Source organism: Mustelus asterias, chromosome 29, assembly GCF_964213995.1.
Source record: "Mustelus asterias chromosome 29, sMusAst1.hap1.1, whole genome shotgun sequence".
NCBI classification, from domain to species: Eukaryota; Metazoa; Chordata; class Chondrichthyes; order Carcharhiniformes; family Triakidae; genus Mustelus; species Mustelus asterias.
In genome coordinates, this window is record NC_135829.1 from 19,719,260 (window position 1) to 19,742,168 (window position 22,909).

General features: G+C 46.5%; 1 protein-coding gene across 2 annotated transcripts in view; it reads right to left on the reverse strand.

The window, feature by feature from the left end:
• Positions 1 to 22,909, reverse strand: part of LOC144480569 (sorting nexin-27-like) — a 125,176-nt gene that overhangs the window by 57,070 nt on the left and 45,197 nt on the right. For both annotated transcript variants that reach the window (XM_078200166.1, XM_078200167.1), the window contains exons 2-3: positions 5,107 to 5,338; positions 2,523 to 2,715 (exon numbers count right to left, since the gene is read on the reverse strand). In XM_078200166.1, coding sequence (XP_078056292.1) covers positions 2,523 to 2,715; positions 5,107 to 5,338 — 425 coding nt within the window. The remainder of the gene's footprint in view (positions 1 to 2,522; positions 2,716 to 5,106; positions 5,339 to 22,909) is intronic.

Here is a 22,909-nt window from a genome sequence, read left to right on the forward strand (position 1 = left end):
GCCCATCTGCTCCTGACAATCTACGGCCCCTCCCCAAGTGGGATATCAGCCAGCTTAATTACAGCCAAGAACCAACCCACAAGGTAACTCTACTAAGCCACCTCTCCATGGAACCGACATTCCAACAGCCATCCGTTGTATCCTCTGACTCAACCACTTAAACGTCCATTTCAAAAGCTTCGCTCCAGATCCCATACCTCTCCATTTCGCCATTTTCTATGTGGTAAGTAATGTGTCAAACAAGTGGTGCATGAAGTCTATTGAGGCCTGATCTTCTATCTCAATGATATCCTCAAAGATCTGAATTTGCACAGATGAATCTGTCATCTGTAAATACTTGCTGACAACATCTCAAATCAATCTATAATCCTCCTACTACTTCACTATTTATCTACATTGAATATGCCCAATGACTAATGCTAATCTTGCAGCTTTAGAGCCACAGAAACGTGGTTGACTCTTAAGTGTCCTCTGAAACGGCCTCTGAAACGGCCTAGTAAGCCACACAGCTGTATTCAAGCACTATGCCCCCCCCCTCGCAGATGAATCACTTCTCCATGTTCAACGTGACTTGGAGGAAGAATCATCATAGAATCCCTACGGTGCAGAGGGAGGCCATTTGGCCCATCGAGTCTGCACCGACCACAATCCCACCCAGGCCCGAATTCCCGTAACCCCACATATTTACCCTGCTAATCCCCGTGGCACTAAGGAGCAATTTAACATGGCCAATCAACCTAATCTGCACATTTTTGGACTGTGGAAGGAAACCGGAGCACCCGGAGGAAACCCACGCACACACGGGGAGAACGTGCAAACTCCACACAGACGGTCACCCAAGCCAAGAATCAAATACGGGTCCCTGGCACTGTGAGGCAGCAGTGCTAACCACTGTGCCACCATGTCTCCCGAGTGCGGCAAGGGCACAAAATGCACTTTGGGTGGGGGACTTGAATGTCCATCACCAAGAGTGACTCAGGAGCACCACCACAGAGCGAGATGGCCGGGTCCTAAAGAACATCACTGCTAGACTGGGACTGCGGCAGGTGGTGAAGGAACCAACAAGAGGGAAAAACAGACTTGATCCCACCCTCACCAGCCTATCTGCCACAGTCGCATCTGTCCCTGACAGTATCGATAGGAGTGACCACTGCACAGTCCTTGTGGACACAGTCCCGTCTTCATGTTGATTGTGGACACAGTCCCGTCTTCATGTTGAGGATACCTCCATCGTGTTGCGTGGCACTATCACCGTGATTAATGGGATAGATTTCAAACAGAGCTAGCAACTCAATACTGGACATCCATGAGGCACTGTAGGCCATCAGCAGCAGCAGAACTATACTCGGCCACAATCTGTAACCCCATGGTCCGGCATATCCCCCACTTTACCATTACCACCAAGCCAGGGGATCAACCCTGGTTCAACGAAGGATGCAGGGGGGGCATGCTAGAGCAGCACCAGACATAGCCAAAAATGAGGAGTCAACCTGGTGGAGCTACAACACAGGACTAGCTGCGTGCCAAACAGCATTAGCAGCAACTAATAGACAGCCGAGTGATTCCACAAACACCGGATTGGTATTGACCCAGAGGAGAATGTGCTACCCATTGAGCCAGAGTCAACGCCCCATGAACAACCCAATGTAACACGAACTTCAATGCTAGTATCAGTGACAGGCATATGGCACAGCAGGTAGGAAAACATAAAAGCAAAATACTGCAGATGCTGGATCTAAAATAAAAACAGAAGGGTGTTGGAAGATTTCAGGTCTGACAGCATCTGAGGAGAGAGAAACAGAGTCCAATATGGCTCCTCTTCAGAAAGTCACATTGGACTCAAAACATTAACTCTGTTTGTCTCTCAAGTTGCTGCCACACCTGAGATTTTCCAACACTGTTTTTTATTTCAGAAACACAGCAGTTAGTCACGTACGGAGTGAAGACTTTCACCCAGCACGATTTCTTTCCACCATGGCGCACTGTAAGAATTTATTTATTTGTGTCACAAGTAGGCTTCCATTAACACTGCAATGAAGTTACTGTGAAAATCCCTGCGTCGCCACATTCCGGCGCCTGTTCGGTTACACCTAGGGAGAATTTAGCATGGCCAATACACCTAACCAGCACATCTTTTGGACTGTGGGAGGAAACCGGAGCAAACCCACGCAGACATGGGAAGAATGTGCAGACTCCACACAGACAGTGACCCAAGCCGGGAATCGAACCCGGGTCCCTGGCGCTTGAGGCAGCATTGCTAACCACTGTGCCACCATGCCGCCCAAATGGTAGAACGCCATTTTCTCTTCACCAGTGCCCCCAATGGTGCACCTCCACCCCACACAACCACCTACTTGACACAACCATGAAGATTCGCCTGGGCCAAACACACACACACCTTTTCCCAACTACAATTCCGGCTGTGTGCTAATTATCCCCATAACACAGGCAGCTTTCCCTGTGATAAAGGTGCTTTACACAAACAGCAGTACAACCTGTAATAGACAGAGTGCCAATCTCACCTTTCTCAAGATACTCTTCCAGACCTCGCCGCCTGGCGTCCAGCTGCTGCTCCGAGAGTGAAAAGGGCCACTTCCTCGGGAGCTTGGGGAAATGGAAGTCAGAGAATTCCCTCTTCAGGTTCTGGTGAAGGATAGTGAATTCACGGAAGCGTCGAGAGCAGAGCTGGCGTCCAGCCATGTAAATATTGAACACCTAAACAGAAAGCAGCATTAGTGGCTGGACGTTGTTGCAACACTTTAAAAAAAAACATTGTTTAAATATATTGCATTTTTTTCATGTATAGAGGATGGCACGGTGGCACAGTGGATAGCACTACTGCCTCACAGCGCCAGGCACCCGGGTTCAACTCCAGCCTTGGGTGACTGCCAGTGTGGAGTTTGCATGTTCTCCTCGTGTCTGCGTGGGTTTCCTCCGGGTGCTCTGGTTTCCTCCCACAGTCCGAAAGATGAGCTGGTTAGGTGCATTGGCCATGCTAAATTCTCCCTCGGTGTTCCCGAACAGGTGCTGGAGTGTGGCGACTAGGGGATTTTCACCGTAACTTCACTCCAGTGTTAATGTAAGCCTACTTTGTGACGCTAATAAAACAAATAAATGTATTTTAAATATCGCGCAGAGCACATCGGCCCAAGTAGGTCACGGATTGAAATCCTACACCCGTCACTCGGGCACAGAATCCAGGCTGACACAAGTGCAGCACCGAGGAAGGGGCTGCACAGTTGGAGGTGCAATCTTACAGATATAATATTAAACCGAGGCCATGTCTGTCCTTTCACAAATTACCTCCTGACACAATTCAAAGTGCAGCAGGGTATCTCTCTTCAAGCATCATTAAAATAAATGGATGTTTAGTTACAAATCTCATGCCTGTTGCAGTGTGAACTGGCTGCCACACTTTACTACATTACAACAGCCATTGAGGTTCAACGGTATTGCAATGTACTGTGAAGTGATCATATATACAAGTACTTCCTTCTTCAATCAGAAGGAAACTCGTTTAATTCAACCGTCTGAACCGGAGACCTCCACCACCTAGAAGGACAAGGGCAGCGGATACATGGAAAAACCACCTACACACGCACACCATCCTGACTTAAACTATCACCATTCCTTCATTGTCGCTGGGTCAACTTCCTGGAGCTCCCTCCCCAACAGCACTGTGGGTATGCCTACACCACATGGACTGCAGCGGCTCGAGAAGACAGCTCACCGCCACCTTTGAGGGAAATTACAGATGGGCGACATCGGTTGGATTTGCCAGCGATGCTCACATCCCATAAACTAATTTTTAAAAGATGTTTTTCTAAACTCTTGCATGCTTCTGGAGTCAGTGAGTCTATCATTTCCATCCCAAAAATCTCTCCCTACTTTTAAAAAGGTTTCTGAAAACCCTGACCCTTTTCTCCCCTACTGCTGCCAATCATTCTTGCGCTCCACAAAGCGACCATGGTGTCTCTCTGCGTGGGAGTGTGGTGGAAATACAGAGGCATCAGGCAGTAAGTGCCCAACAATCACCAGTCAGTTGGATAAAAGTAAATCACTGCGGATGCTGGAATCTGAAACCAAAAGAGAAAACGCTGGAAAATCTCAGCAGGTCTGGCAGCATCTGTAAGGAGAGAAAAGAGCTGACGTTTCGAGTCCAGATGACCCTTTGTCAAAGCTAAAAGGGCCTTGACAAAGGGTCATCTGGACTCGAAACGTCAGCTCTTTTCTCTCCTTACAGATGCTGCTAGATCTACTAGTCAGTTGGGTGTTTGAGTAACAACGGCTCATGAAAGCTCCCTCAGCAGATGGTTAATAATCGCAGCATCCGTGAAGCCACAGGTTAGCTGATGCCATGATTTCAATTTCCGTCGCAGTTCAATTGCAAAATTGGACAAAACAAATCTGGTGAAACAAAACCAAAACAAACTGAGCTTTAAAACCTGCTTGGGTTGTCACGTAATAGTGGAGACTTCCCGTGCGCAAACTGGCTGTTTCCCACTCCATTGCAACATTTCAAAAAGTACTTTACTGGCAATAATGCAGGTTGGGTAGTCCCCAGATTGCGAAAGTGCCTATTATAGCAATAAATGCTCTTTCCTTTCGGCTGACTCACCAACATCATATCTGGTCAGGCCTACACTTGATTCCAGTCCCTGGTGCCTATGAGGTTAACTGGGGATAGAATTTATAGAATCCCTACAGCTCAGAAGAAGGGTATTTGGCCCATCGAGTCTGTACCAACCACATTCCCACCCAGGCCCTATCCCTATAACCCCACACATTTACCCTGCTAATCCCCCTGACACTAGCGTCAATTTAGCATGGCCAATCAAGCTAAGCCGCACATCTTTGGACTGTGGGAGGAAACCAGAGCACCCGGAGGAAACCCATGCAGACACGGGGAGAATGTGCACAGACAGTGACCCAAGGCTGGAATTGAAGCTGGGTCCCTGGAGCTGTGAGGCAGCAGCACTAACCACTGTGCCACCATATAGTGATGGGCAGTCTTGTCAGCACTGCACAACATAGAGAGACCAAATCCAGTGTTGGACCTTTCCTCAAAAGCAATGGCAAACTAGGTCGAAGACCCCAATTACTCACCACAAATTTCTCCCCATTCCGCTCAACATGTTTGTAGCCCGGGATAGAGATCGGCACTGCCCGCTTCTCGCTGTAGTCGTAGTAGATGTTCCCGGAGGAGTCATCACCAGGATCAAGCCGGTCGGCTTCTTGTTGTGGAACAGAGAGCACGGTCAGAATCAACTCCCGATCTCCAGCCCGAATCAGGTCCACAACTTGTTTGTGTGTCGCTCCCTCCACATTGACGCCATTCCTGGAGAGGCAACGGACAGCATCATTAGAAGCTTATGCAAGACACTGAGGAACTGGGACACGCTGTGGGTAACACACACAGCGGTCCAAAGGGTCTTTACCCAAGGCAACAGTCAGAATTTCAGCATATAAAATAGTGCTGTACTGTCAGAGGTGCTATCTTCTGAATGAGATGTGAAACCCAAGCCCCTTGAAGTAGATACAAGAGATCCCATTCTATTGTTCAAAGAGGGGTGGGGAATTCACCACGTAGTCTTAAACTAACACCATTAAAAACAGAACCATTTGTTGCTCATGGCTCATTCTCTGTTGAAACTTGCTGCTGTACTTACCTATTCAAAGTGACAATAGCAAAAGCAATTAAAAGGCTTTAAGTATATAAATGCAGGTCATGTATTTCTACAGGACTTGAAATTCGTACAGGTTCGGTATGTTGTCTGCCAATTTGCATCAGCTAAACATCAAATGTTGAGCCCAGTTAGCTATATTATTTATAGAAAGATGCTTGTTGGTCCCATTTGCTCAATGACGCCTCTTCCAATTAATCTTGTCTCTCTAAACTGGCCATCTAAGTAATTAGCTGTAGATCACAAAGGCCCAGAAGTATACAGCAGGCAGGCTAACTCAGCAAGTAACAGGAGCAACTTCTGCCTGCACAACTGTGCTACCAAATAAACCTGTTGGACTTTAACCTGGTGTTGAGAGACTTCTTACTGCACAACTGAACACAGCGATAAAACCTCGGACCAGATCAATAGGCCAACATTTTTGCGTGATGGATGACGCGTTACAGACACTCACGGAAAACAACAACTGATTACATGACTGTTCAACAGGCTGTATCATCTTGTTGTCCACAGAGTCCACAACATGTCTAACCCTGGAAAGTATCCAGTCTGGGGGGTGGGGTGGGGTGGGGGGGCGCTATGCTAAGCATACATCCCTCGATTCTGATGGGTTGAAAACCAGGTTTGAGAATATACAGGTACCGTATGCTATGAAGAGCAAGCTCCTGACATAAATTCAACAAGGCAGATGGTACAAATATTCCAATAAACAATAAAAGGGGAAATCCCCATACAAGGCAGCACGGCGGCACAGTGGTTAGCACTGCTGCCTCACATTGCCAGGGACCCCGGTTCAATTCCTGGCTTGGGTCACTATCTGTGCGGAGTCTGCACGTTCTCCCCGTGTCTGCGTGGGTTTCCTCCGGGTGCTCCGGTTTCCTCCCACAGTCCAAAGATGTGCGAGTTAGATGCGTTGGCCATGCTAAATTGCTCCTTAGTGTCAGGGGGACTGGCTAAGGTAAATGTATGGGACTGTGGGGAGAGGGCCTGGGTGGGATTGTGGTCAGTGTAGACTCGATAGGCCGAATGGCCTCCTTTTGCACTGTAGGGATTCTATGACTCTAATCAGTATTCTGAACTGTCAAATGACTTCAGTAGACTGGTTACAATGGGACACTTGGAACTGGATTATGACATTCATTCCAATTTTAAACACAAAATTGGAAAGTTCTGGGATTGTTTTTTCTCAGTAGTCCCCCTCCAGTTACCAGTTCTAGAATTTCGATTTAAGCTTCTGAAAGAAATCACTGCCCTCCACTTATTTTAGCGTCACCTTCAGTACCGTTGAACAGGTATTGTTTTAAAAATCATGTCTGGTAACTCTGCTTCAGTAATTTTAAATCCTTCATTACTGCTGTCGCTCAGCCACAGTACTCCCCTTAGCAAGAAACCAGGGCACTCGACGTAACTGGCGCCCGATTAGCAGTCAAGAGGAAGCACAAATGAAGGTGAACTTTGCTACCCAATTCTTCCTTTGCCCTCTCACCCTGTCTCAAGAGTAAAAAGTACATTGAAGCTTGAACTTCTATTCTAGTTTTAGGTGGCCTGCTCAAAGTGAGGGGTTTAAGTGACCCAGTGAGTGAAAAACAAAGGTGCTATTGAGACATATTTAGCTTTACAGCTAACCAAACTGCAAGGTGTCGCTTAATGTACGAGTAAAGGATACACACCCCTGTAATCAATGCAAAACGCAGAGCGGTCTTCAAAGTTTCTTGCAGCTAAGCTGTCAGATTCATCTGGGCTACGTTTCTCATTTGGTTGTTTTAAAGTGGTTTTCTTTATATTAGGTATAGATGCACCTTTAATCAGACCTTTAACTCCATCCTCTTTGCTGCTCTCATTTACAAAGTGAGCTAGGATTCCATGTAGTCGAGGCACAGTTTGTCATGGACCAGCTGAGATCCGAGTGCAGCACCCACCACGTGGGCAAAGATAGAGAGTCACAGGTTTACAGCATGGAAACAGGCCCTTCAGCCCAACTTGTCCATGCCGTCCAGTTTTTAACCATTTAGTCCCAATTGCCCACGTTTGGCCCATATCCCTCTATACCCATCTTACCCATGTAACTGTCTAAATGCTTTTTAAAAGACAAAATTGTACCCGCCTCTACTACTACCTCTGGCAGCTTGTTCCAGACACTCACCACCCTCTGCGTGAAAAAATTGCCCCTCTGGACACTTTTGCATCTCTCCCCTCTAGTTTTAGACTCCCCTACCTTTGGGATAAGATGTCGACTAACTAGCTGATCTATGCTTCTCATTATTTTATAGACCTCTATAAGATCACCCCTCAGCCTCCTACGCTCCAGAGAAAAAAGTCCCAGTCTATCCAGCCTCTCCTTATAACTCAAACCATCAATGCCCGTTAACATCCTAGTAAATCTTTTCTGCACTCTTTCTAGTTTAATAATATCCTTTCTATAATAGGGTGACCAGAACTGTACACAGTATTCAAAGTGTGGCCCTACTAACATTTTATACAACTTCAACAAGGCGTCCCAACTCCTGTATTCAATGTTCTGACCAATGAAACCAAGCATGCGGAATGCCTTCTTCACCACCCTGTCCACCTGTGACTCCACTTTCACGGAGCTATGAACATGTGTAGAGGATTTTGGGTACAAACAAACTGCAGTCGACCTGGGTACAAACAACACTTAAACCCAGAGTACTCAATTTCCAAGCTTTAATAACTTGAGCGAGGAGAACACGAGGCAAGCAAAGTATTACCGGGTGTTCTGTTGATTCATACAGAAAATTTAGCAGTGAAAGTTAATTTCAGCAAATGAGAAACGAGCAATTTTTCTAATCCTTCATTTGCATACGTACCCAATCATAGCATTGCCTTTTGCCCTTTCTCACCCAATAAAAAACTGTCTCCTGCTAATCCTTCATTAGCATATGTCCCCATATCTTGCTATTTGGTAATTGTCATGGTAACTTGTTCTTTGTTTTTATCCTGTGTCCTAGTCTTGGAATGCAGTGTTTATGGAACAAGGTTTTTAGATTTAGTCGCTTATCTTGAGTACGTAAGCATTGGCCCCACTGCAGGCCCTGTTTGGCTAATAATCATTTTCCATGACTTGACAGAGTTTTTTGACAATTATGGAATTTTAATTTTCATAATTGTTTGCAACCTAACTTCCACATCTGTACTCCTAGATCCTTTTGTTCTACAACTCTCCCCAGTGCCCTACCATTAACTAAGCCCTGCCCTGGTTCAATCTATCAAAGCAATGAGAAACAAGGCTTTTCAAGGCTCCTTCGAGCACTGCGACTACCACCCATTGTAGTGAAACTCTCGTGCAACTTGCCGCTGTGAATCTGCAGTGCTGGCAGCCGCTAATAGTCAAAAACATACCAGATCACTCTGCCCGATTTGAAGAGACTTGCGGGGTGATAGACCAGGCCGGATATAGCCACAGCGAACAGCCTCTGACCAGCAGACTGCAACACCTCACTTTGTGCTTCATCTCAAGACTAGAGCTCAAAATCTGGCCTGTCACATAGTAAGCCACAAAGCAACCACTGGGCGGCACGGTAGCCACAAAGCAACCACTGGGCGGCACGGTAGCCACAAAGCAACCACTGGGCGGCACGGTAGCCACAAAGCAACCACTGGGCGGCACGGTAGCCACAAAGCAACCACTGGGCGGCACGGTAGCCACAAAGCAACCACTGGGCGGCACGGTAGCACAGTAGTTAGCACTGCTGCTTCACGGCTCCAGGGACCTGGGTTCGATTCCCGGCTTGGGTCACTGTCTGTGTGGAGTTTGCACATTCCCCGTGTCTGCGTGGGTTTCCTCCGGGTGCTCCGGTTTCCTCCCACAGTCCAAAGATGTGCGGGCTAGGTTGATTGGCCATTCTAAATTGCCCCTTAGTGTCCCGGGATGCATAGGTTAGAGGGATTAGTGGATGGATATGGGGATAGGGCCTGGGTGGGATTGTGGTTGGTGCAGACTCGATGGGCCAAATGGCCTCTTTCTGCGCTGTAGGATTCTATGATTCTATGAATCCAATTGTGTGGGACAGAGTGAATGGAATGGAGAATCATTTCTAGTCTAATCTATCACTGCGTGCTTGTAAATCAATAGTCTCAATGTTTAGCAACAATGTTAAGAACATTGAATAACTTGTTATTTATAAAATATTCCATCTCAAACAGGCCATGTTGCCAAACCCGTCTCCACTGCTCTCTGAACTAGGGAAACACCTAAGGAAACAAATCCTGGTCTCAAAGAGGATGTGGTGCAGATTCACCAGGCTTAAATTGCGAGGTCAGATTGCCTGGACTAGGCTTCCATTCCCTGAGGTATTGAAGATTAGGAGGTAATCTAGTTCAAGAGTTTATGAGTGAAGTATTTGAGAGGGTGAAGTGGGGAAAACGAGTTTCTCCGGTGGGGGAATTCAGAATGAGGTGGCAGAACCTTCAAATTCAAGCCAGCCTGTTTGGGGTGAAGGCAGCGTCGCTTCCCCATACAGAGACAGATGCCCTATTTCCAACAAAATAACCCAGAATTTTGAACTCAATTATTAAAAAGTAATACAGCAATAAATTATAAAATATAAATTTTAAGAAAACATTTGTAAAACACCAATTCAAAGATGTGCGGGTTAGGTTGATTGGCCATGCTAAACTGACCCTAGTGTCAGGGGGATTAGCAGGGTAAATATGTGGGGTTACAGGAATAGGGCTTGGGTGGGATTGTGGTCAGTGCAGACTCGATGGGCCGAATGGCTTCCTTCTGCACTGTAGGAGTTCTATGATTCACCAAGTAAAAACACACCAGAATATCAACTAATCATCGTGAGTCAGGGAGATGGGCAGCACAGAACAAAACAAAGAACAAAGAAAATTACAGCACAGGAACAGGCCCTTCAACCCTCCAAGCCTGTACCGACCATGCTGTCTGACTTAACTAAAACCCCTATTGCTTCCGGGGACCGTATCCCTCTATTCCCATCTCATTCATGTACTTGCCAAGACGCCCCTTAAAAGTCACTACCGTATCCGCTTCCACTACCTCCCCCGGCAACGAGTTCCAGGCACCCACCACTCTGTAAAAAATCTGCCTCGTACATCTCTTAAAACTTGCCCCTCGCACCTTAAACCTGTGCCCCCTAGTAATTGACTCTTCCACCCTAGGAAAAAGCTTCTGACTATCCACTCTGTCCATGCCTCTCAATCTTGTAGACTTCTATCAGGTCTCCCCTCAACCTCCGTCGCTCCAGTAAGAACAAACCAAGTTTCTCCAACCTCTCCTCATAGCTAATGCCCGCCATACCAGGCAACATCCTGGTAAATCTTTTCTGTACCCTCTCCTAAGCCTCCACATCCTTCTGGTAGTGTGGCGACCAGAATTGAACACTATATTCCAAGTGCGGCCTCACTAAGGTTCTATAAAGCGTCAACATGACTTGCCAATTTTTAAACTCAATGCCCCGGCCGATGAAGGCAAGCATGCCGTATGCCTTCTTGACTACCTTCTCCACCTGCATTGCCACTTAGTGACCTGCGTACCTGTACACCCAGATCCCTTTGCCTATCAATACTCCTAAGGGTTCTGCCATTTACTGTATGTGCTATTTACTGTGCCAACGCTGATGCGCAAATATGAGCACTTGAACTGGTTTGCTGTTGTAAAGTCAAAACCAACGCTGTAAAGTTGAAACTGGTTGCCAATTTATAAACATCGTAACTCCAATGTCACAATGTTGAGGACTGTCTAATGAGGTAGAGGCAGTTAATATGATTCTCTGGCTGTTCATTGCGGGGTATGTACACGCCAGGATATCTGGAGAACTCCTTTACTCTTCTTCACATAGCACTATGGGGTCCTTCACATCCACCTCAAGAGGGATTAAATGGCTTCAGTTTAAAATCCCAATCGAAAGTCGGCACTTGTGACCCTGCAGTAACTCTCAGTACTGCACTGAGGGGGTGAGTCTGGATTCTATGCTCACATTTCCTCCATTTTCTTTCTTACCAGACTCATCATAGCCGCTGCTCTGCATCCAGAATGGTTCCTTCTACTTTAAGAACAGTTCTGCCCACTTAAAGGAAATTTGTTTTTGCTTTGTTTGGTAGCACCCTTGTTTCTTGTAACGAGATTGTGGGTTCTAGTCCCATGCCTGAGACACTGAGGGAATGCCGCATTGTCAAAGGTGCTAGCCTGTCAGATGAGACAGCAACGAGTCTACCCCTCAGGTGGTCATACCCCCTCAGGGGGTTCAAGGTGAGCCCACAAATGGAGGACACTTTATGCAGTTTTAGTCTCCATATTTAAGAAAGGACATACCTGCAGTGGAGATGACACAGTGAAGGTTCACCCGGTTTGTGTCTGGGATGAGGGGTTTGCTCTATGATGGGAGGCTGAGTGAAATGGGCCTATATTCTCTGGAGTTCAGAAGAACGAGGGGGCGATCTCACTGAAATGGTCAATAGGGCGGCACGGTGGCTAGCACTGGTTTGATTCCCGGCTTGGGTCACTGCCTGTATGTTCTCCCCGTGTCTGTGTGGGTTTCCTCCAGGTGCTCCAGTTTCCCCCCAGTCTGAAAGACATGCAGGTTAGGATGCATTGGCCATGCTAAATTCTCCCTCAGGTGTACCAGAACAGGCATCGGAGTGTGGCGACTAGGGGATTTTCACAGCAACTTCATTGCAGTGTTAATGTAAGCCTACTTGTGATGCTAATAAATAAACTTTAAACTCTACCATTGAACAGATTACCTGCGAAAGGCAGAACAGACTGGACAGGCTGCATCGCCCACTCTTCTAACATGTCGATATTGCTTCTTCTTCCATCAGATACAATGCAGATTACATGAAAAATATCGCTCCAGGCAACAATGGCCTCAGCGAGAAGCCTCAGTGCGACAGGACAGATGCAATGCCAAGCTCACACTCTTCAGTCCAAGGATGTGCGGGTTAGGTGGATTGGCCCATGCTAACTTGCCCCTTAACGTCAGAGGGACTAGCTAGGGTAAACGCATGGGGTTATGAGGACAGGGCCTGGGTGGGATTGTGGTCGGTGCAGACTCGATGGGCTGAATGGCCTCCTTCGGCACTGTAGGCATTCTATGATTCTGTTCTATGATTGTGTGTGACTCAGCTTGAGTCAAGAATGTCTCCTGTACAAGCTACTTGTGTGATCTGCGATTGACAAGACTACCCAAACCTACCAAAAGGTGAGTTGATACTGCACAAATTATTTCACGTTGAGGACCACCACAATCGGAAAGACAGAGGCTCAAACTGCACTGAATTCAAAGCAAGATCTGAACAATGACAATGTCATTCTCCCAAAGAAAAACAAAAACAACCCAACTGCAGAAAGGGTTAAAAGATCACATGGGTTCCCTCTGAATGCTCGGCAGTCAATGGACAGGCAGTCCTCGCTAACACTGCGCTGGTTTGCCAAGAAACATTCCGCTTGGCTCAGGAGTTCTTTGCACTGTCGAGAACAGACGCTCTTTTACAGCATTTGCACCATTGCCCAGTCCGGCAGCTCAGTGGGTGCCACAGCCAACTTCCAGCCCCAAAGCGGAAACCCAGGAGAACATTACTGAACCAACATTCACAAAAACCTCACGCAAATCAGGCTGCGTTCCATATAAAAGGATGTGTTGTACTTGATGGGGGGTTAAACAACAGAGAAACACACAGTATACTGAGCGGCAAAAACATGGATTCAGGGGAATGGAGTATTTACACTAGGAAGCAGCTACCGGCATCCCATTCACCAGCTGAAATATCCACTCCCAGAGCTGCAGTACATGCCATCAACAGCACGTTGTCACCACCTCCCTAACTGGCGATCTCCACAACCTGGACAGAAAGGGGCACAGAACCCCACACTCTGAGTCACACAGCATCTAAACTCAATAAATCAGCGTTCCGACATGGTCGCTGGATCTAACTCCTGGAATTCCTTACCCAGTATTGTGGGGGGGAAGTAACTTCACCACACCTGCTGCAACAGTTCTCAAAGCCTGTCCCGCACTATAGCACCAAGGAACGGGCAAAAGAACATCCGCTGTGCTGGCAACAGCCATAATCCAAGGGTGAGTTTATAATTTCCCCCACCTCCATGGGGATAAGTGATGGGGAAGTGCTGCTTTTTCTTCCATTCATGCAATGGAGAGGAGTCTCCTCCCAGGGGGATAAATCATAGAATCCCTACAGTGCTGGAGGCCATTCGGCCCATCAGGTCTGCATCAACCGCAGTCCCTAGACCCATAACCCCATATATTTCATAGAATCATAGAAACCCTACAGCACAGAAAGAGGCCGTTCGGCCCATCGAGTCTGCACCGACCACAATCCCACCCAGGCCCCACCCCCATATCCCTACATATTTACCCACTAATCCCTCTAACCTACGCATCTCAGGACACTAAGGATAATTTTTAGCATGGCCAATCAACCTAACCCGCACATCTTTGGACTGTGGGAGGAAACTGGAGCACCCGGAGGAAACCCACGCAGACACGAGGAGAACGTGCAAACTCCACACAGACAGTGACCCAAGCCAAGAATCGAACCCGGGTCCCTGGCGCCGAGAGGCAGCAGTGCTGACCACTGTGCCCCCGTTCCACTGCCACGGGAATAAGCGACTTGGAGATACCACAGCCAGTTTGGTGTTTTGTCAGATTGTGTGGGTGAACTGCTAGAACACTAAATTTCATCGGTGAAGTTTTCTGCTGCTATAATGTTACTTAGAGAAGCTTAGAGCTTGAAACTAATTCAAAAAAATCCTAAATCTACCAAAACATTTGCTAGAAATTGTAATTTAAGAAGCATTGTGAAGTAAAGGTCGACCACTTGCAGACCTTCCACTGAGACCCTGCCAACATAAATCTTGAGGACCAACTGACACTCCAATTTTTTTACTTGTCAACTAGTCCAATTTGAATTTTGTGGGCTTGAGGGATTTGTAAATCATAGAATCCCTACAGTGCAGAAGAGGCCATTCGGCCCATCGAGTCTGCACCGACCACAATCCCTCCCAGGTCCTATTCCTGTATCCCACACATTTACCCCACTAATCCCCCTGACACTAGGGTCAATTTATCATGGTCAATCAACCTAACCTGCACAACTTTGGATGTGGGAGGAAACCGGAGCACCCGGAGGAAACCCACACAGACACAGACAAAGAGGATGTGCTTTACCCTGCTCCCGCTGCTGGATAAATCCTAAGCCAAGTTCAAATTGCGCCAGCATCTGAGCTTCCAGTAGATTCAAGGGGTGCAGGAACTTCAATGTTATTCGAGGCTCCTTTAAGTTAATTAGCACAAAGGCAAAAATAGTTGGGACGCCTCAAACTAAGAGAATTGGGTATGGATAGTGCTGGTTGGGTTAACTATCTGACACTTGGAAATTAATCATAATGGTCCTCCCCTTCTCTCTACAGGAAGAGCCTGTGTTGGAAGATGGCTACTTCTGAAACTATGGCAACATCAGCACTGCAACCGGGGATGCTTTTCATGCATAGATGAGGTCATGATGGTTAGTGGAGTTACCAGAGAGAAGGCGGGACAATAGTTGCCAGGGGAGCGAACAAAATATTTCAAAATACTGCCAAAAGATTTTATGTTCACTCAAGGGAGCAAACATGGCCTTAGCTTAAACACTTGTCCAAAGGATGGCACCTCTAACGCTATAGCAGTGGGGGGTCAGCCTGGCCTTCTGTGCTTAAGTCTCTGGAATAGGCCTGGAACCCACCACCTTCTGAACACGAGTGTGATGCTGAGGCATATCAGTCAGTCACGACACATACCATTTCTCTTTTGCCTGTGTCCCAGTGGTTTGTGTATTTTCAAGAATCCTGCCAAGAGTGGAGGAGGGAGGGAGGAAAATTCTCCCGGAGCACAAGAGAGACACTGTTCCGACACAAAGCTCTTCAGCAAAGCATTTAACGAATCCCACGTTTGAATGAATTCAACTGGCAACTGCAGCTAGCTCCTCCCTTGTACAGCTTACAACTTCTTGTGGGCACCTCAAACATGCAGTCACAGCACAGCGCAAATCGACAGCCAAGGGCAACGCCATTCAGTACCAGCGTGCACCCCAGGGGAACCTACCAAAGGCATTTTCTCCCTCACAGCCCGTCCGCAGAGCGGAAATATCACACGAGACTAGAACATCGAGAACTGATGAAAAATACTTGTGTCAGCTGTGGAAGCTCACTTGCCTGAGTCAGAAGGATGTGGGTTCAAGACAGGATAGGGCAAAGCACCTTACAGTCATTGAAGCTATTTTTTATCCAAATCATAGAATCCCTACAGCAGAAAGAGGCCATTCGGCCCACTGAGTCGGCACCAACCATAATCCCACCCAGGCCCTACCCACGTAACCCCACATATTTTACCATTAATCCCCTGACACCAAGGGTCATGGCCAATCAACCTAACCCGCACATCTTTGGGACAATGGGAGGAAACAGGAGCACCCGGAGGAAACCCATGGGGAGAATGTGCAAACTCAACAGAGACAGTAACGAGGCCAGAATTGAACCTGGGTTCCTGGCGCTGTGAGGTAGCAGTGCTAACCACTATGCCACCGTGCGGCCCTAAAGTGTAGCCATTGTTATAATGTGGGATATGCAGCAGTCCACAAACAGCTAAGTCAATAATGGCCAGATAATCTGTTTGAGTGATGTTGGTCAAATATTGACCAGGATATCCGCTGCCCTATGACACTCTGCCAAAACATTGTTTATGTTCACTTAAGGGGGCAAACATGGCCTCAGTTTAACGTCTCATCCAAAAGATGGCACTTGTAACACTGCAGCGCTGCAGGGTCATAGGACTTGCCGATGGCCTAGTGGTATTATTGCTAGACTATTAATCCAGAAACTCAGCTCATGTTCTGGGGACCCGGGTTCGAATCCCGCCACGGCAGATGGTGGAATTTGAATTCAGTAAGTTTTAAAAATCTGGAATTCAGAATCTACTGATGACCATGAAACCATTGTCGGAAAAACCCATCTGGTTCACTAATGTCCTTTAGGGAAGGAAATCTGCCGTTCTTACCCGGTCTGGCTTACATGTGACTCCAGAGCCATAGCAATGTGGGTTGACTCTTGGGCAACTGAGGATGGGCAATAAATGCTGGCCAGCCAGCGATGCCCATGTCCATGAATGAATAAAAATCACTGGCAGAAAGCTTGTGGGCACCAGTCGCCTAGTATTTCCCTCCGCCTGTAGAGAAGCAGCTCAAATTGAAAAATTGCATTTAATTAGCACACTGAGAATATTATCTCTCTGCACAAGGTGCTGTTCTGCATCCGCATCCAAATCGGCCTGGATACTGGAGAAAATCGAACCTTCGACAACTGAGTAAATAGGGTTAGGGCAGCACTGCCCCAGTAATACCGCCCCCCCCAACAAACACAGCAAGTCAGTACTTGCTAGCTGTTAGCATGGCCAAGCTTAAAGTCCTTAAATTCCACTAGAGAGACTTCAGCTTATAACCTAAAGTGGCAAAGCGTTTGCAATGAGCTGAGGTTGTAAAAGGCTCTTGTATGAAAGCAAGACCTTCTTGCTGTTATGAAGATCAACGTCATTTTAAATGTTAACTTGTATTTATATAGCACCTTCCACAATCGCAGGATGTCCAAATCACTTTACAAAGTGCTGTCATATCAAGTGTTAAATAGCAAAACGTCGCAGCCAATTTGCTCACAGCAAGGTCACACAAACACTAATGGGATACCGATCAAATCATCTGTTTCGTGATGTTAGTTGAGGGACCAAGTAGCAAACAGGGCACCGGGGAGAACCCGCTTAATAAATTAGTGATAAGTTAATAAAAATTGTATTCCTGTATGAACATGGATCAGACTTAATAAATAGAAAACAGAAGTGAAATAACGTGTACCTCTCTGCTGAACCTGACCAGACAATTAAAATAGTCACCTGAGCAAGTATGCATTCTGTGGCCTTAATACAACAGAACTTGAAGGGCCATATTAGTAGTAAGATTAGGGATGTACAATTAATTAATGCAAGTTAATATTTCAAATGACATTGATCTTAGCAACACAAAGGTGGCCCTGCTTTCACACAAGAGCGTTTCACAACCCCAACTCTTTGCACGTACAATCTGACTGAACTACACCAGAGACCACAAACCACTGTGCAGCTTAAACATGTGAACACGCAAGTCCCACGCTATAACTAGACATCCAGCCCAGCTCACACAAAACCACCAACCAAAAATACATTCATCGATAATTTCAAAGACCATTTTCAAACCAATTAACTCACCCAGGTAAAACTTGATACACATTGGATCACAACTTGCCTTGCTCACACTCGTCTGTACATTGTGATGAGCTCTTGCAGGGCAAGTTGCCTCTTAAGGGTAACTACCCTTACCAGATTCCAGCATCTGCAGTATTTTACCCTCTAAGGCTAGCAACTTAAGCAGACTGAAGAATCATTAATGGGCAGCACAGAGTGTGAATCAGGAAATGCAACTTAGAATCGGAATTCCATGTCAAATGCAACACAGAAAGATTGGATTCCGAGGAATAAAAGAGAGAAAACACATTTTAAAGTTGCTGATGCATAAATAATTCTGAACACAGTAACCTCATCCTTACTTCAACCAAAAATACAGCAGAACACAACATAACTACAAACACTGTCAATTTAAATTACAATCTTCCTCCTTCACACATTACCAGATTATGCTGTGCAGTGCGGTATAACACAATGTTAATTCTTCTGCTTTTTATTATCTCTCCGGTTTTTAAACATTTTATCTCACACTCATGCACCAAACAACCTCAATTAAAAACTACTGTTACAATAAATTACTTCACATGAGATTTAAGCACATCTCAAAATTACTTTTCACATATTCACTGCTGACTGTCCCTGATTGAACAATGTACTTCTAAACGCTCATTAAAATGGATCTAGAAATTATGGTTTCCAAGGGTTTGCCTACAGCTGATGTTGGTCGAACTACTCTGTAGTTAGCGGCTAACCTTTCCCTCCCTTTCTGAGCAGGCATTTTACGTTGGCTGCCCGCCAGTCCGACAACCCAAGGATGATTGAAAAAGGCCAAAGCCTCTGCTGACTCCCCTCCAATGCTGTCAGCCTGGCCATTGTATCACTACAGTTCTCTCGAACAGTTATTCATCGTCCTCTATTAAATCGATACACAACTCAAGCAATTATAAAAGTAAAACACAAGATATCCATTCCAGTACAGTTCCGGTCACCACACTACTGGAAGGGTGTGGAAGCTTTGGAGAGAGTACAAAGAAGGTTCACCAGCTTGTTGCCTGGTCTCGAGGGTGTTGACTATGAGGAGAGATTGAATAAACTAGGATTGATTGCTTTCACTGGAAGGACAGAGGCTGAGGGGAGACCAGATAGGGGTCTACAAAATTATCAGTGGCACAGACAGGGTGGATAGTCAGAGGCTTTTTCCCCAGGGTCGAAGTGTCAATTACAAGGAGGCACAGGTTCAAGGTGAGGAGGAGAAGGGGGGGGGGGGGGGGGGGGGGGGTAATTTAAGGGAGATGTGGAGGAAATCTTTCACAGAGTGGTGGGTGCCAGAGGTGGTGGTGGAAGCAGACACATTAGCAACATTTATTGACCTATCTATTGGCTACAGCTCAGCCTTTAACACCATTATTCCTGTGAAACTCATCTCCAAGACTCCATGGCCTGGGCCTCGGCTCCTCCCTCTGCAACTGGATCCTGAACTTCCTAACTCATAGACCACAATCAGTAAGGATAGGCAACAACACCTCCACAATCATCCTCAACACTGGTGCCCCACAAGGCTGTGTTCTCAGCTCCCTACTATACTCCTTATGCACCTATGGCTGTGTGGCCAAATTCCCCAACTTGATTTTCAAGTTAGCTGACGACACCACCGTAGTGAGTCGGATCTCAAACAATGATAAAACAGAGTACAGGAGTGAGATAGAGAATCTGGTGAACTGGTGCGGCAACAATAATCTCTCCCTCAATATCAACAAAAGGAGATTGTCATCGACTTCGGGAAGCGTAGAAGAAAACATGCCCCTGTCTACATCAACAGGGATGAAGTAGAAAGGGTCGAGAGCTTCAAGTTTTTAGGTGTCCAGATCACTAACAACCTGTCCTGGTCTCCCCCATACCGACATTATAGTTACAAAAGCCCACCAACACCTCTACTTTCTCAGGAGACTAAGGAAATTTGACACGTCAGCTACGACTCTCACCAACTTTTACAGATGCACCATAGAAAGCATTCTTTCTGGCTGTATCACAGCTTGGTATGGTTCCTGCTCTGCCCAAGACCACAAGAAACTACAAAGGGTCATGAATGTAGCCCAATCCATCATGCAAACCAGCCTCCCATCCATTGACTCTGTCTACACTTCCCGCTGCCTCGGCAAAGCAGCCAGCGTAACTAAGGATCCCACGCACCCCGAACACTCTCTTCCACCTTCTTCCATTGGGAAAAAGATACAAGTCTGAGGTCACGTACCAACCGACTCAAGAACAGCTTCTTCCCTGCTGCCATCAGACTTATGAATAGACCCACCTTGCATTAAGATCTTTTTCGCCACCCTAGCTATGACTGTAAGACTACATTCTGCACTCCCTCCTTTCCTTCTCTATTAACGGTATGCTTTGTCTGTATAGCGCGCAAGAAACAATACTTTCCACTGTATGCTAATACATGTGACAATAATAAATCAAATCAAATCATTTAAGTAGCAACATTTAAGATGCATCTGCATGGGTACATGAATAGGAAGGGAATAAAGAACAAAGACAATTACAGCACAGGAACAGACCCTTCGGCCCTCCAAGCCTGCACCGACCATCTACCCGACTTAACTAAAACCCCCTAGCCTTCCAGGGACCATACCCCTCTACTTCCATCCTATTCATGTATTTGTCAAGGTGCCCCTGAAAAGTCACCATCATATCTGCTTCCACCACCTCCCCCGGCAACGAGTTCCAGGCACCCACCACCCTCTGTGTAAAAAATCTGCCTCATACATCTCCTTTAAACCTTGCCCCTCGCACCTTAAACCTGTGTCCCCGAGTAATTGATTCTTCTACCCTGGGAAAAAGCTTCTGACTATCCACTCTGTCCATGCCTCTCATAATCTTGAAGCCTTCTGTCAGGTCACCCCTTAACCTCCGTCGTTCCAGTGAGAACAAACCAAGTTTCTCCAACCTCTCCTCAGAGCTGATGCCCTCCATACCAGGCAACATCCTGGTAAATCTTTTCTCTACCCTCTCCAAAGCCTCCACATCCTTCTGGTAGTGTGGCGACCAGAATTGAACACTATATTCCAAGTGCCGCCGAACTAAGGTTCTATAAAGCTGCAACATGGCTTGCCAATTTTTAAACTCAATGCCCCGGCCAATGAAGGCAAGCATGCCATATGCCTTCTTGACTACCTTCTCCACCTGCATTGCCACTTTCAGTGACCCGTGTACCTGTAAACCCAGATCTCTTTGCCTATCAATGTTCTTCAGGGTTCTGCCATTTACTGTATATTTCCTATCTGTATTAGACCTTCCAAAATGCATTACCTCACATTTGTCCGGATTAAACTCCATCTGCCATCTCTCCGCCCAAGTCTCCAACTGATCTATATCCAGCTGTATCCTCTGATGGTCCTCATCGCTATCTGCAAATCCATCAACCTTTGTGTCGTCCGCAAACTTACTAATCAAACCAGTTACATTTTCCTCCAAATCATTTATATATATTACAAACAGCAAAGGTCCCAGCACTGATCCCTGAGGAACGCCACTTGTCACAGCCCTCCATTCAGAAACGCACCCTTCCACTGCTACCCTCTGCCTTCTTTGACCAAGCTAGTTTTGTATCCACCTTGCCAGCTCACCTCGGATCTCATGCGACTTCACCTTCTGCACCAGTCTGCCATGAGGGACCTTGTCAAAGGCCTTACTGAAGTCCATGTAGACAACATCCACTGCCTTACCCTCATCAATCATCTTCGTCACTTCCTCGAAAAACTCGATCAAGTTAGCGAGACACGACCTCCTCTTCACAAAACCATGTTACCTCTCACTAATACGTCCACTTATTTCCAAGTGGGAATAAATCCTGTCTCAAAGAATCCTCTCCAATAACTTCCCTATCACTGATGTAAGGCTCACTGGCTTGTAATTACCTGGATTATTCTTGCTACCCTTCTTAAACAAAGGAACAACATTGGCAATTCTCCAGTCCTCTGGGACCTCCCCTGTAGCCAGTGAGGATACAAAGATTTCTCTCAAGGCCCCAGCAATTTCCTCCCTTGCCTCTCTCAGTATTCTGGGGCATATCCCATCAGGCCCTGGGGACTTGTCTACCTTAATGTTTCTCAAGAACCCCAATACCTCCTCCTTTTTGATCTCAACATGACTCAAACTATCTACACATCCTTTCCCAGACTCATCATCCACCCGATCCTTCTCTTTGGTGAATACTGATGCAAAGTATTCATTTAATACATCGCCCGTTTCCTCTGGCTCCACGCATAGATTCCCTTCCTTGTCCTTGAGTGGGCCAACCCTCTCCCTGGCTACCCTCTTGCTCTTAATGTATAAAAAGCCTTGGGAATTTCTTTAATTCTGCCGGCCAAAGCTTTTTCGTGACCCCTTTTAGCCCTCCCTACTCATTGCTTAAGTTTCTTTCTACTTTCCTTGTATTCCACACTTGCTTCCTATCTTTGACAAATGCTTCCTTTTTCTCTTTGACTAGGCTCACAATATCTCTTGTTATCTAAGGTTCCCAAAACTTGCCATACTTATCCTTCATCCTTACAGGAATGTGCCGGTCCTGAATCCCTATCAACTTACACTTGAAAGCCTCCCACATGCCAGATGTTGATTTGCCCTCAAACATCTGCCCCCACTCTACATTCTTCAGTTCCTGCCTAATATTGTTGTAATTAGCCTTCCTCTAATTTAGCACCTTCACTTGAGGACTACGCTTATCTTTATCCATCAGTACCTTAAAGCTTATTGAATTGTGGTCACTGTTCCCGAACTGCTCCCCTACTGAAACATTGACCACCTGGCCGGGCTCATTCCCCAATACCAGGTCCAGTACAGCCCCTTCCCTAGTTGGATTATCTACATACTGTTTCAAGAAGCCCTCCTGGATGCTCCTTACAAACTCTGCCCCATCCACGCCCCTGGCATTAAGTGAGTCCCAGTCAATATAGGGGAAGTTAAAATCTC